This window comes from Nilaparvata lugens, chromosome 1, assembly GCF_014356525.2.
Source record: "Nilaparvata lugens isolate BPH chromosome 1, ASM1435652v1, whole genome shotgun sequence".
Classification (NCBI taxonomy): domain Eukaryota; kingdom Metazoa; phylum Arthropoda; class Insecta; order Hemiptera; family Delphacidae; genus Nilaparvata; species Nilaparvata lugens.
In genome coordinates this window covers 51,373,181-51,387,020 of record NC_052504.1, presented here as the reverse complement: position 1 = coordinate 51,387,020, position 13,840 = coordinate 51,373,181, and the positions used below count along the sequence as shown (strand labels likewise).

The 13,840-nt window shown below is 34.3% G+C and overlaps 1 protein-coding gene across 1 annotated transcript in view; it reads right to left on the bottom strand.

The window, feature by feature from the left end:
- LOC111060340 overlaps positions 1-13,840 on the bottom strand; it is a 165,643-nt gene that overhangs the window by 57,355 nt on the left and 94,448 nt on the right. The window contains exon 2 of the mRNA XM_039436170.1: positions 11,463-11,668. Within this exon, the coding sequence (XP_039292104.1) occupies positions 11,463-11,668 (206 nt within the window). The remainder of the gene's footprint in view (positions 1-11,462; positions 11,669-13,840) is intronic.

Sequence of the window (13,840 nt, the reverse complement as noted above, 5' to 3'; positions counted from 1 at the left end):
ACATAGAGGCAAGAAGAATCAAGAGTGAGATTCGAGAAGCCCTCTCGTATGTAGGATCACACATAAAGTTCTTGAAGTAATTCCATGGCACGAACCTTCTTATCCTCGGTTATCCGTTGCATTGATCCTATACCGTGCCGCACCGTAAGCTGCAGAACAGCGGATAATTAATTCATAATAACAACCTGTCTGTCATCAATAATCTCCGGTAGAACGAAATTCACTTCAAACTGTAAGCATTCCTTAATCCAACATCAACAGTTCCAATCTCAAACAATGCTGACAGTTTTGAGTGAATACCACTATATGCTCGGAGGCTGCACGATATCGCCTTACTCACGAAGCAATCTTCATCCATATTCATCAAAATAGAATTTGTGTTCTTACAAATGTTCACATGCAACACGGGATGCAACGGAGTAGGTTTAGTTGAGAGTAACTCAACACCTGGAACAATACTGCTTGAATAATGAATAAACATTGATATGAGATTAAATCAATCACAAAATTATGAAATCCCTTAATAATATCGTGTTTTTAGTCACATTTTAAGTTGAAGTATTTCCAGAAATCTCGGACTCTTGCTCTTTCTATAAAGTAAAACACTGCAAAAAGGACGCGAGAAAACAGTGGATAGATTTGAGAGATAAGAGGAAGATATAACTCAAGGAATCAAAAAGGGAGAAGTTCAGACTGAGAAAGCATTTTTCCCGTGTAAGCCTCGACTACACAACTGCGATGTGCATAACGGCGATGATGATTCCAACCATTCAATCATAGCTACTAAAAACATGTATTCATTCCAAATATCGTATGTAGGCTACAATGGGTGGCCAAATAACGTATAAATCGTATGAACAACTCTCCACAATCATAACCTACAGAAATATTGATGAATTCAAGTAGTTCCATCAAGGTTTTGTGAACTCAAATGCTAAGGGAGTATTATTGAGATGATAAATTTTTGAAAGCAGTCAATTCCAGTTTCCTTATCATTGATGAAAATCATTATTTGTGCCTAAACTTTGGAAAAAACGATGACGATGAGACTCATCACTGGAACAAATACCATATTAAACATTCTTTGAGATATATATTTGTCATTGTCATATGATTCGAGATGAGTCATAAACAATACTGTATCATCCTATTATTTATTCTATTCCTGACCAGCTGACCTTTATAATATCTCTATGAGAATAATATATGACAATAATATCATATGATAATGTTTATTTGCATAATTTGTTCAAGAAATGCCCAATTCTTGGATAAATACAATATTCTATTCTGAATTGTTTCTCACATGAGAATATAATATGATTATATACTATATTATTAATATGATTAAAAAATGTCTCATTCCAAATTCTCAAACCAATACACAATTTGGATTCACCATCTAATTCTAGTGAGGAATGAATGGTTGAATTGGGTGGAACTAGCAGCGTTTCTGTAACTCGAATTTGCGGCTAATGCGGTTTCTGGAAGCTAATTCAGTTATTATTAGCTCCCGATGCTCTTGATACTCGTGTCATACGAACTAACTATACACTCTCTGGAAGCCACTAATTGTTTTTGGCATCAATACCGAATCAGGAATGGTTGAACGTGATATTATATGCATTCCCATAATATTGAGGTATTTGCTAGCATCATACATGGTATACATAGAGTTACGCATCATTATCATTGGAGTATTCATTTGCTAGCATCATACATGGAGTACATAGAGTTACGCATCATTATCATTGAAGTATGCATTGTATATGAAATTATAGGTCTACTGTATGTTGTAGCAGACATACACAACTCACAATCTTAGTAGTTGTGTCGATACATGAAATAAATCGAATTTCCAAGGGACCAGTCTCGTATGACATACGTTCATCACATGAGCTAGCCTCATTGGTATTAGGAATGATCTCACTACCTTTATCATATGAAACTATATAATCCATATAGTTTTGGTAGGATCACACTCAAATCCTACTGCCCATAATAAATATTGTTGAATAATTAACTCCCTTCTATTATCAAGTTAATGGGAATTGGCTGTCGATGGAGAATAGTGATTTAAAATAGAGATATCTCATCAGATCTTGATAAAATTTTCATACTTTTTTGTCTCTTGTAGTTTTTTTTTTTTTTCGTAAAGTGAACGGTTTTCGTGGAATTTGCAATCGAAAATTTAAAATGGCCACCATTTGAAAATTCACATGGAAATTTTTTTATTTCATTTTTTAAAGTTGAGTCTTTATAGCATAAATATTCAATACATCATTTTGTTCTTGAGATGAAAATTTGTAAGTGAAAAAAAAAATGGCAGCTATAAGGATAACCGCTGAGTTTTGGACACTTCAAATACGACATTTGTAGTCTCCTATCATCCAGGAGCAACACTACTTCTGAAACATACTGTATAGATTTTTTTTGGAAAACGGGAATAGCTAAAAAAACTACCAGTCGAAATCTTATTCTGAGGATATGGTTGGAATGGGAAGAGAAAGGAATTTCCAATAAGATTATTATAATTTCTTTCTTCGTTTGACGTTTTTAAACTCATTATAAGCGGTCAAAGTTGAAAAAAGTACATTTTTGTCGAATTCAAAGCTGTTTGATGGCTCATGAAAAGTACAAAAACGTCAAACACATGAACAAATTATGGATGCTATTGTGAATTCCATCCTCTCCCCAACAATATCCTCAAAGTTAGATTTTGACTGATTGATTGTTTTCCAATATTGACATCTTTTTTTAAATTTCGAAAGATTGAAAACAGAGGTCGATATGGGTAAACGGTACTGAACATTTCAAATTCATTGTAAATGTAAATGGTCTATGGTCTCCTGCTGTAACACGTTTTTTGAGTTATTCTGTATAGTACTAGTGACCCCCTGGGTTGGAGAACTCGCTCAAGAACTTACTGTTGTTTAGTAATCTTTGAAATCCGCAACTATTAATTATACAAAGTTGGTTGAATTTTGTAGTCATGTAATCAGGACTTCCTATATACCGGACCTGCGCCTACAAAAAAATGGCCGCCGTAGGTGATGGCCTGCATTGAATTTTTAAACGGGAACTAGAAGAACTGAGATTTCGACAAACTGAGACGCTCTCTCACAGCTGATAAGTGATTTTGTCTCAGTAGGAATTCCTATGAGACAACCAACTACGGCGGCCATTTTTCATCTAGGCTCAGGTCCATTAGTATTTAGGAGGTCCTGAAGTTATACATTATTTCGATACAGAGTTCCAAGAGAAAATGAATGGCTAGAACCGCACATTGATATCTCAACCCGTTTCAGTCTGTTGATGTACGTCTGTGTGATATCTTCCAAATAGCCTCAACTGATGCTATCAATGAATGAGAAAACTGTTGTAATTGCATGCAATGAATTCTTCAGCTGACTAAATGATAAATCAAAACAAATTATTCTCTTATGCACTTCCATTGATATCTGTTATATCCTGAACGAAGGAATAAGTCAATTTTTGTTGTCCAACGAACTTGACCTGTAAATAGGTTCAAAGAATACGTGTTCGAAATTTGAAGCTGATTGGTCAATTCTTTCTGAAGTTATTGTGGAACATACAAACAGACGAACAACGGCTTTGGCCTCAAGTAAGTCAAAAGTAGGAACTCGCTCTATTTGATATTAATCAAGTAAGATCTAAAGTAAGATCGTTCTATTTGATATTATAGTATGACCCATTTTTTTTTTTTGTAGAATTCAAGTTTATAACCTGGTGAACTATAAAAGGATTTAAGAGCATCAGAATATATTAGAGTAATTAGCAAGCATCATAATTGGTAAATTTAATATTTTTAATCAAGGTAAGCGTCTGCCATTGGCCCAGACACGTCACTCCCACAATAAATGGTGGATTATTAAAACTTCATAGCAATAGCGTTTTGTATTTGCCTGAAATAGTGATAGGAACAATTAATATTCACTGATTACAAATATTGGATCGTAGTAACGGTACTCTATAATACACTGTTGAAATAATTGAGCATATTAACAGAGACTCAAATGAATAACTTTCTTTCTTTTCTCAAAAAAATATTTTAACCCGTTTTTCTCCCCATCAACTTGACCAAGCTTATGGGGTTGGAAAGAGCTATTTTTCGAGTCGTTTGAAGGAAAAATGCTCGCATCCAAATATTGGCATTCGTTCCAGGCTTTGCTGATTTGTCATTACAGATTATTTGTCCATGGAACTTGTCCAAATAACATGACAACAGGGAACAGCTGCTTGGTTGTGTCGCAATACTGCCCTTATTTGTAGTTGCTACTCTTTCGTGTTTGAGTGCTCGCCGTTACAATATTGTCGTTATCAACCCTGCCAACTTCTATTTAACAACAAATTAGTCGGATCAGCAATTCGTTCATGTTGTGAGTAGAGCTTCCATAATATAGGCAACAATTTAGAACAACAACCGGGTTCACAGATAACGCGTTTTACCTGACTGGGTAGAGCTTAGTAGATAGTAGTCTGAGTTGATTTGATTCAATTCAATGTGTTCATTTATATTTGTTGAGTTGATGATTTTTCAATGTATGATAAATGTATACATGGAATATTATTTGAATCTTATTCAGTCCTCAACCAATATGCTGAAACAAAGGGTCATATCTTCAGGAGCAATATTCTTATCAATTCAAATCCAACATACGAGTAGAATAGCTAATCTCTAACTAGGTGTTATCATAGTGGAGTAAATGATTATGTGGTAATCCGTGACTTATTCCGTCATATTTGAGCTTGGGGAACAGGCTTATGATTCCATAAGTCATTTGGATGTGATTGCATATCTCATGTAGAGGTGTGTCATATTGAGTCAATTTGAATTTATTCATAATAATTTTGGATTGATAAGAAAAGAAGATGATACTCCCAATCTCTTTGACCAAATACTGTTTCTCTCAAGACACTTTTTCCAGTACATTGGTGAATCATGGAAAATCTATTTAAGATCATATATTTCATCATATTTTCAAAATTTCTATGATGACTGATATCTTGTTCCATTGATGACTCTTTTTTCAAGAATTTTGATTAATTTATTTACTTGTCTTGTTAGTCAAAACTCTTGGAAAATTTAGGGGAGTCAACGTTTTATTTATAATTTAGGATATTTCGATTTTTCTAGAAGTGCAAGTATTTTGTCGAATAGATGACAGCAAGCTTTCAAGGCATTGATAATTTCGATTCAACTCTTAGAAGGCGTCCCACAGCAAAACTTGCCTTCTCCCTACTAACAAATATTTCAGGAAATGCAAATAACAACGTAATAATTACACAGTAACGCCCATTCAATAATAAACAAAAAAGTATTTTAAAAAATTGTTAAAAATCATCGAAGCATTTCAGTCATAGTAAAATATACTGTATTCTGATGTAAAACCAGTAACTTAGGCTCAAATATTGGAGAAGACGTGTTTTGACACGAATCTTTGGATAAGGCAAGTTTTGCTCTAATCAATATTGGATAAGACCAGTTATGATTCATCTATTGATCATTTGGAAGAAAATGATTTACCAATACTATTAGTCTCAAATGAACAGGACTTGATTAGTCTCAATGACAAAAATTGAAATATTGCATTGAATGCAAGTCAAAAAACCTATTTATTGAAATTTGCATAAACTGTATCAAAACATAAAATAATGAAAATAACACTTCCCTGGACCCTGTTCTCATTTTCAAACAATCATGTCCAAAGTTACCTCTTGACCTTCGCAATAAGGTTCCACTGGCTGATTGCCATCAAAGGAAGGCATTGGATGTTAATAGGTTATTGAACATAATCAATATTGTTTAGACGACCATTGAAATGTGACCAGCTTTTTTTGTTTCGGACGCTATTTTTCAACCGATAATCATGAAAATGGTACCAAATTGTTCAGCAAGATTGGGACATCCTGCACCTTACCACCAAATTTCAATTCTCTAACTTTGAAATGACTAAATAAGTCGATGAACTTGGAGAAAATTTGGCATAGTTTGACGTAAAATACAAGAAATTTGATTAGTGTTAACAAAATTTGGAGGTAAATCAGGATGTTCAAATCTTCCTGAACAATTTGGCCATTTTCATGATTGAAATGTGAAATGTTATTCAACACTTGAGAAATATTTTTCCAAATCGAGAATGCTGAATTCAAATCTGGAATCATAATCAAAATCTTCCTCATCCATCTGATACAATAATTATTTTAACGAGCGTTAGCGAGTTCTCACTGTTGACTTACTCAAGGCCAAAGTTGTGTTCTGTCTGTTTGTATGTTCTACAATAACTTTAGAAAAAATTGATCAATCAGCTTCAAATATTGAACACGCATTCTTCGAACTTTTTTACAGATCAAATTCGTTGGACAACAACAAAATTTACTCACTCCTTCGTCCTTTTTCAGGATATAACAGAATAATTACATGGAAAGTACATAACAAAATTGTTGTGATTTATCATCTAGTCAGCTGAAGAGTTCATTGAACGTAATTACAACAGTTTTTCCATTCATTGATTCATAACATCGGCTGGAGCTATTTGAAAGCTATCACACATACAGACCTTCATGCGCTGACACATGATTTCAGCTGGTTGATATTCAACATAACTTACAACTTTCACATCAACAAACTGATACGGGTTGAGATATCAATGTGTGGTTTTTGCCATTCATGTTCTCTCTCATTTTCTCTCGGAATCAAGTATCACATGACCACCTTCTCATTTAAGAAAATGAATTTGGATTCATATGAGGAACAAAGATGATGAAGCTACAGAGTAATTTTTGAAGAATAAATTTTCATTTCCAATAGGATCCCAATGAAACCTACAGTCGATTATTCTTGTAAAAGAAATATTTTAGCTGTCTATAATTTTCACCAACTCTGTATCATTAAGAGTTGAGGGTTCCAAAGATTACAATACTGCTTGATCGAGTTCTCCAACCCAGTTTAAACATCCAGCTCACCTCTATAGATTGTTTCCGAGCTTTCTAAAGGTTTAACAAACCGTTAATTTCGGATTACAAAGAAACTCATGAATTTCTATTTTTGAGTTAGACGACATTCCAGTTGAAATCAAAATCGCAGATGAAAAAGAATTATTACATTCATTCAAATTCTCAGGAATACATAACAATCATTAAGTGAAATTCCAAATAAATTGATATCAATCATCAAATACCCAAGAAACTCTCGCTTCTGCGGATATTGACAACAGAGAGAACAGCTAGGAAGAAGTTTATCAAATTAGAATTGTATTGTGAAATTTCCACTTGAAAATTTGAACAATGAATCAGTCTCTCATTAAGTCTTCATTATGCCTCCTATTTCTGTTTCCATGGTAATCGCCACAGCAAGAACAAACCAATTATTTGACAAGAGCCTATCAATTTGGCGAGATTTCCCAACGATCGCTGGATTATTGGAGCTGAAAGAGCACGTGCTTGCCAGAGTTAATTGGATGAGATATTCTCATTTTGAGACTTTCTATCCTCTGAGCTGATTCTGAAGTGGAGTCACATCACAAATAGAATGGAAGCTGTCAAATGCACACTGATAACACAATACAGATCAAAGTTATTTACAGAGCTTCATACAGCATGATTCAACAGTATTCATGTTTTTTTGTTTAATCACCTCCACATCTTCATCATCTACAACTGTCATATACGAGTATATCTGACAGGATTGACCAAGATGAAATGGATTATTTGGATTGACTGTCATATCAACCTTTCAATCAAACTCAAATTTTATCTTAAAAATGTGTAGCTAAAAAAGTAACGAAAACGCTTTGAAGCGTTGATCATGGATGGAAAATATAATAAGTATAAATAACGGTCATTTTCAACAATACACTGCTATAAAAAGTTGTGGTAACTTGATGAAGCTTATTAGAGCATTTCACTTGGAATATCAAGATTACATTAAAAAAGTCACGTAACCTTGATGCCCTGGTTAAGACAGTAGAACAGGAAATTCTGAGTAGTTATCCGTTGTTACACGCTTTCTGATTGGATGAGTATGAAAAATTTTAATGAATTATAGTCCACCATTCAGAAAAATAATGTTTCTTCTCATAAAATTTCTTATCATGTCAACTTCAAGCATTTTCATACAAAATATTATAGACTAATATATATTTTGTTTCACTAAAACTATTTTTATTTTTCAATAATTGTTGGCTATTGAGTACTCAAGTTATATTTTTTGTGTTTTTCTCTTCACAAAATCAAGAATTACTTGATTTTTTTTCTCCTTATATGAGGTCGAATATTGTCCTCTGTATTGTATTGTAATGATTGTTTAGTTATAGAAATATTAAATACTTTACTTTTCAATACTTGGTACTCGTTCTACAAAAATCTTCTCGCATTCTTCTGATTATAGAAATAATATGTTAACATTTCCAAGTCCTCCGATTCTCCAAGATTCTTCCCATCAACATTAGGAAGGTTTGCCAGACCCTCTCCATCAATATAGTCAACCGCCCCAAAAAGCAAACACCAGTTGGTTCCTACTTCCCAATAATAGCATTTCTGTCGTTAGTGACCATACTGTTTGTGACTTACTACACTCTGTTTTACTGAAGTACTGCTTCAAATACTACAAGAGCAGTATTTACAATGTTTACAATAGAAATCATTCCCATCCACTTTCAACCATAAGGGGGAAATAAGAGACAACAAATAAATATACAGTACCAGCTGCTAGCAAGGGGTTCGTTAATCTTTCAATCAGAGACGAAGCATATTTTTTCTTCCTTCTGGTCATAAAATACAGCTGATTTCTGAGATGTTTTCAACCGATAAGTTTGGTGGAGGGTGTCAGTGAAGAATATGAAGATGGAATCCCCATGTAAATCATTCCTTCTGTCATCGTAACTTTGCATTCAAACATGTTGCAAGTTCATGCAGCATTCAACCGACCACCAAAAACGTTTCTTCCACTTTGACAGCATCGGAATTGACACCAGTTGAAAAGCATCAGGCAATAAAGCATGCCTCGTGTATTTCCCAATCATCGACAAAAGTCAAAAGGAATCTTCAATCTCAGAGAGCGAGGAGCAAGTCTATTTCTGAAAGGAAATACCGGAAGTTGAAATTTCTCAAAGGAATCTTTCGAATTTCTCTCTGAAACGGATGCACGGTTTTGGTATCTTTGATGAATGATTTACTTCAACTCAATTCCCAGGTCATTCACGTTGTTGTACTTACAAAGTTTGGGAAACTTCAGTAGAACTCTACTTTGTTATCTTGTTTCACGGGCAGCTGTCGTTTAAAATATTGAGAGAGATGTCTTTCAAGCCCCATTTATGGAAATGTCTAACAGCAGCTCTCATCGTAGAAAATCAATCGAGCATGTTAATATTGTACAGTGTAGAATAAAAAACTATAATTCAATCAGATTCACTCACATCGGGCTACAGAGTGATTATGATACTACATTGATAATCCGAAATGATAGAGCATAACACACTTCGGAAGAATTTCAATTGTCTTATCTATCTATAATCATGGAAGACACACAAACATCTATTTCTGGACTTTCGATTTTAGTCGTCCTTATAGATCATACCAGATTGAACAAAGCTTTACACACACATGATGTGTGCGGATAGACATAATATGTTGCCAATGTAATATGTAATATGTAATATGTAATATGTAATATGTAATATGTAATATGTAATATGTAATATGTAATATGTAATATGTAATAAATGTAATATGTAATATGTAATATGTAATATGTAATATACCAAATTATTTTTAAACTAATATAATTCATGGGGACGGCAAAAAATCGGACGTCCGAAAATCGATGAGTGTGTAAGAGACTTTAAAGGCTTTATCCTAATATAGCAAACTATTTCTATACGTATGTATTTATTTATGTATCTATGTATGTCCAACGGATAACGAAAACGGTTCTAACGATTTTCACGAAATTTGGAACAAAGTAGGTTTATGATATAAAAATTCGATTGCACTAGATCTTATCCCTGGGAAAACTCACTGAAGGACAAAAAAAAAGGATAATAATTATTCGTCCTTGGAAAAACACATCTGATAATCTCGTCGTCTGTCGATAATGGAAGTGAATGAGCGAATGCATGTGTGTGGGACTGAGAAAAAATTATGACTCCGCTGTTGAGCTGTTGAGCTATTGCAATCATTCAATCAGGTATTTAGTGCCGGTTGCAAAAAAGCCGGTTAAATTATAACCCTTATTGATTACAGGAGAACCAATCAGAAAAGGTGTCTTTTCAGAATGGTCTTCTCTAATTTGGTTCACGAGAAATTAATCAGGATTAAAATTTAACCGACTTTTGTGCAACCGGGCCTTTGTGAGAGAGATTTTTGCATTACACTGGAAATCTCAATCCACTGTGATTGATAGAACCTTTCTGTATGAACTATAATATATTATAATATCATCTTTCGTATTCAATTTTCTTCGATGTACTCCAGAGCGAAGCCAGTCCCCCGATATTAGAGAACTTTATATATGACACTAGCAGTCAGGCTCGCTTCGCTCGCCATATCCGTCTAGACAGGGGGCTCCGCCCCCTGGACCCCCAACTGGATCGTTCAAGGATGAGATCAGCAGGCTCGCTTCGCTCGCCTGCATTTTTCATTTGAGCATTTTTATCATATGTTAGGACAATCCAGTCAGGGGTTCAGTCTAAACGTCTGGCTAAACGGATATGGCGAGCGGAGCGAGCCTGACGGCTAGTAATATAATATTCCCAGGATTGAAGTAGCAGTGCCCAATCAATTTTTCCGCGATAAATGCATTTAAATCTTCAACTTGGTGCCAACCTAACAAAGTCAACTCAACTTAATGCCAACCTGACAAAATTATTAATTTAGTTGCCAGTTAACAAATATTTCGAAGAGGTACTCTATCTAGATTATAGTTCTATAGTAACATATGATATGGAAATTCAATTATAATTAAGAGATTGGGAGAAGAAGAATATACATGCTAAAAGACCAACTTCAAACCCTTGAAAATAACCCTTAGAGTTAAAATATTGCCAAAAGATTTCTTAGTGCGCCTCTAAAGGGCCAACTGAACATACCTACCAAATTTGATCGTTTTTGGTCCGGTAGATTTTTAGTTATGCGAGTGAGTGAGTGAGTGAGTGAGTGAGTCAGTCAGTCAGTCAGTCAGTCAGTCAGTCAGTGCCATTTCGCTTTTATTTATATATAGATGATAATAGTTCAAGAGAATTTCATAGTACCCTTTTTCAAAAATTTTATATGAAATACAATAACAACTAGTTTTGGTTTGTTCAATCCATTTTTAAGTTTTTCTGAAATAATATATTTTAAGAAAAACTTGGAAATTGATATGATAATAATTTGTATTGATAACTATGCAGAAATTATCCAGAGACGATATTCCATAATATGAGTATTGAGAATGTACTCACGTTGACACTGATGCCGGGAAAAGGGAAAATCTTGTTAGTGGGCCGATCGCCTGGCGAGTAGCGGTAGAACTCGTGTCGACCCCGGTACCACTTCACCGAATACAGACTGCCTTCCTCCAGGTCGTAGTGGCAGACCAGAGTGGCGGGCTCCCCCAGGCGCACATAGGATGGCGCCTCAATGGTCACGTTTCGCAGGCAGATGCCGCCTGAGACACAAAACATCAATTCCTTCGTTGGTGAATTCGTCAAGTATATAGAAACGATTTCAGTAAACAAACCTCCAAATAAGTGCGTTCGTAGAACAAACAATCCATGATACATCATAGAAAGCTGCTTATATACGGTAACAATGAGAGTTGCAAGCGTGAAACCATAGTAGAAACAATTTAAAACAATTTGTATGCAGAGTTGTTTGTATGTTTTCGTAGAAACTACGAAAACACCTGAATAATTCTTTTACAAATAAAATTTGACAATAGATCTGATCGGAAATACTATTTGAATAAAAAACTACTCTTTTGTCGCCTCAAAATCTTAGTCTGCCATCTTGGAAACGCTATTTTGGATCCGACTTCATTTAGATTGGAAATCGAGAAGAAAATGAATGGCGATATCCCTAGCCATTAAAGTAATTCACATTTAAAAATACTAATGTATAGTACAAAATGGAATAAATGAGTACTGTACACGTAGAAAATTTAGAAAAATTCTAAACTATCAAATTTTATTTTTTCAACTGTTAGTTGAAACTCACAGTAACATCTACCCACTTTGAACAGTAAATTTTGACGTGTCAAATTTTTAATGTACGCATTTATTTCATTTTTGTATGATCTAAGAGTACCTTTGAATGTGAATAACTTGGAAACGGTATGATACTGTATATCTGATGAGGAATTGATTTTAAAATTCAATGAATATTCAATTGTTAAACTTTCTTTTGAGAATTATATCTGATGAGAAATCAATTTTGAAATTCAATAGATATCAAAGTGTTCAACTTGCTTTTAAAAAATATAACTGATGAGAAATATATTTCGAAATTCAAAAAATATAAGAGTTCGATAATTGGCAACGACCTGTGTCAACTATCAAACACTATCAGCTGTGAACCTGTTTTGCATCCAAGTGGGGAAAAGCTAGCAAAGGCTCAGAACTTTTCTGGTCCACAAGAACCCAACCCAGGTATCACACTGTCACACCTAATACTTGATTCAGTTACTTGAGAATAAGATGAAAAAGTCTGAAGGTTCCTTTCGCTCAGAAGGTCACTCACTATATTCAAAACAATCAGATACTTGGAATCTTGAAGTCGTTTGAATCTTGAAGTCGTTTGAATCTTGAAGTCGTTTGAAGAGTCTTGAAGTCGTTTGAGTCTTGAAGTCGTTTGGAGAATCTTGAAGTCGTTTGGAACTTACCTTAGAAAACTTCATCACTTAGAACTTACCTTGGATAACTTCAAGACATCAGTGCATCATCACTTCAAGAAGAGCCATGGCGAAGTTCGACATTCATATTTCCTTGGAATTGGCGGTTTTAAGATGGCGGTACAAAATTTTGATTCCACAGAGTAGTTTTTTCTTTCCTTACCCTATTACCATGGATCAGGAAGGAATTGCTTTCCAAAAAAAGGTACCCCAATTTCTAAATTTCCATACGTTTCAAGATCCCCTGAGTCCAAAAAAGTTATTTTGGTATTGGTCTGTATGTATGTATGTGTGTGAATATGAGTCCATGTATGTCTGCGATACCTCATCTCACAATCGACGGAATGACTTGAAATTTTAAACTGAAGGTCCCTTCACTATAAGGATCCGATACGAACAATTTCGATCAGATTCAATTCAAGATGGCGGTAAAAATTGCGAAAATGATGTAAAAAACAGGATTTTTCGCGATTTTCTCGAAAACGGCTCCAACGATTTCGATCGAATTTGTACCTTAAAAAGTCATTGATAAGCTCTATCAACTGCCAGAAGTCCCATATAATATGTAAAATATTGGGAGCTCCGCCCCATCTATGCAAAGTTTGATTTTACATTCCCAATTATCAGGCTTCAGAAACAATTAAAACGAGAATTTCCAAATGGAAAAGATTGAGCATAAAAATCTTCACAATTAATGTCCAGTAACATTTTCACCTAAAATTCAAAATAAGGTCGAAATTTGAGAAAATGTGTTCCTTCAAATACAATCTTAAGACACGGAATCCCTATCTTACTCCATGTTAACATAAGGAAATTTTCTCAAAAACTACTGGATATTTTTGCTCCAAATTTTCACACAATCTCAATAGGTATGTTGTACACAATCATGAGTTTTTAGAACAGAAAATATCCAACAGTTTTTAAGAAAAAAAATTTTCTACGATCAACATT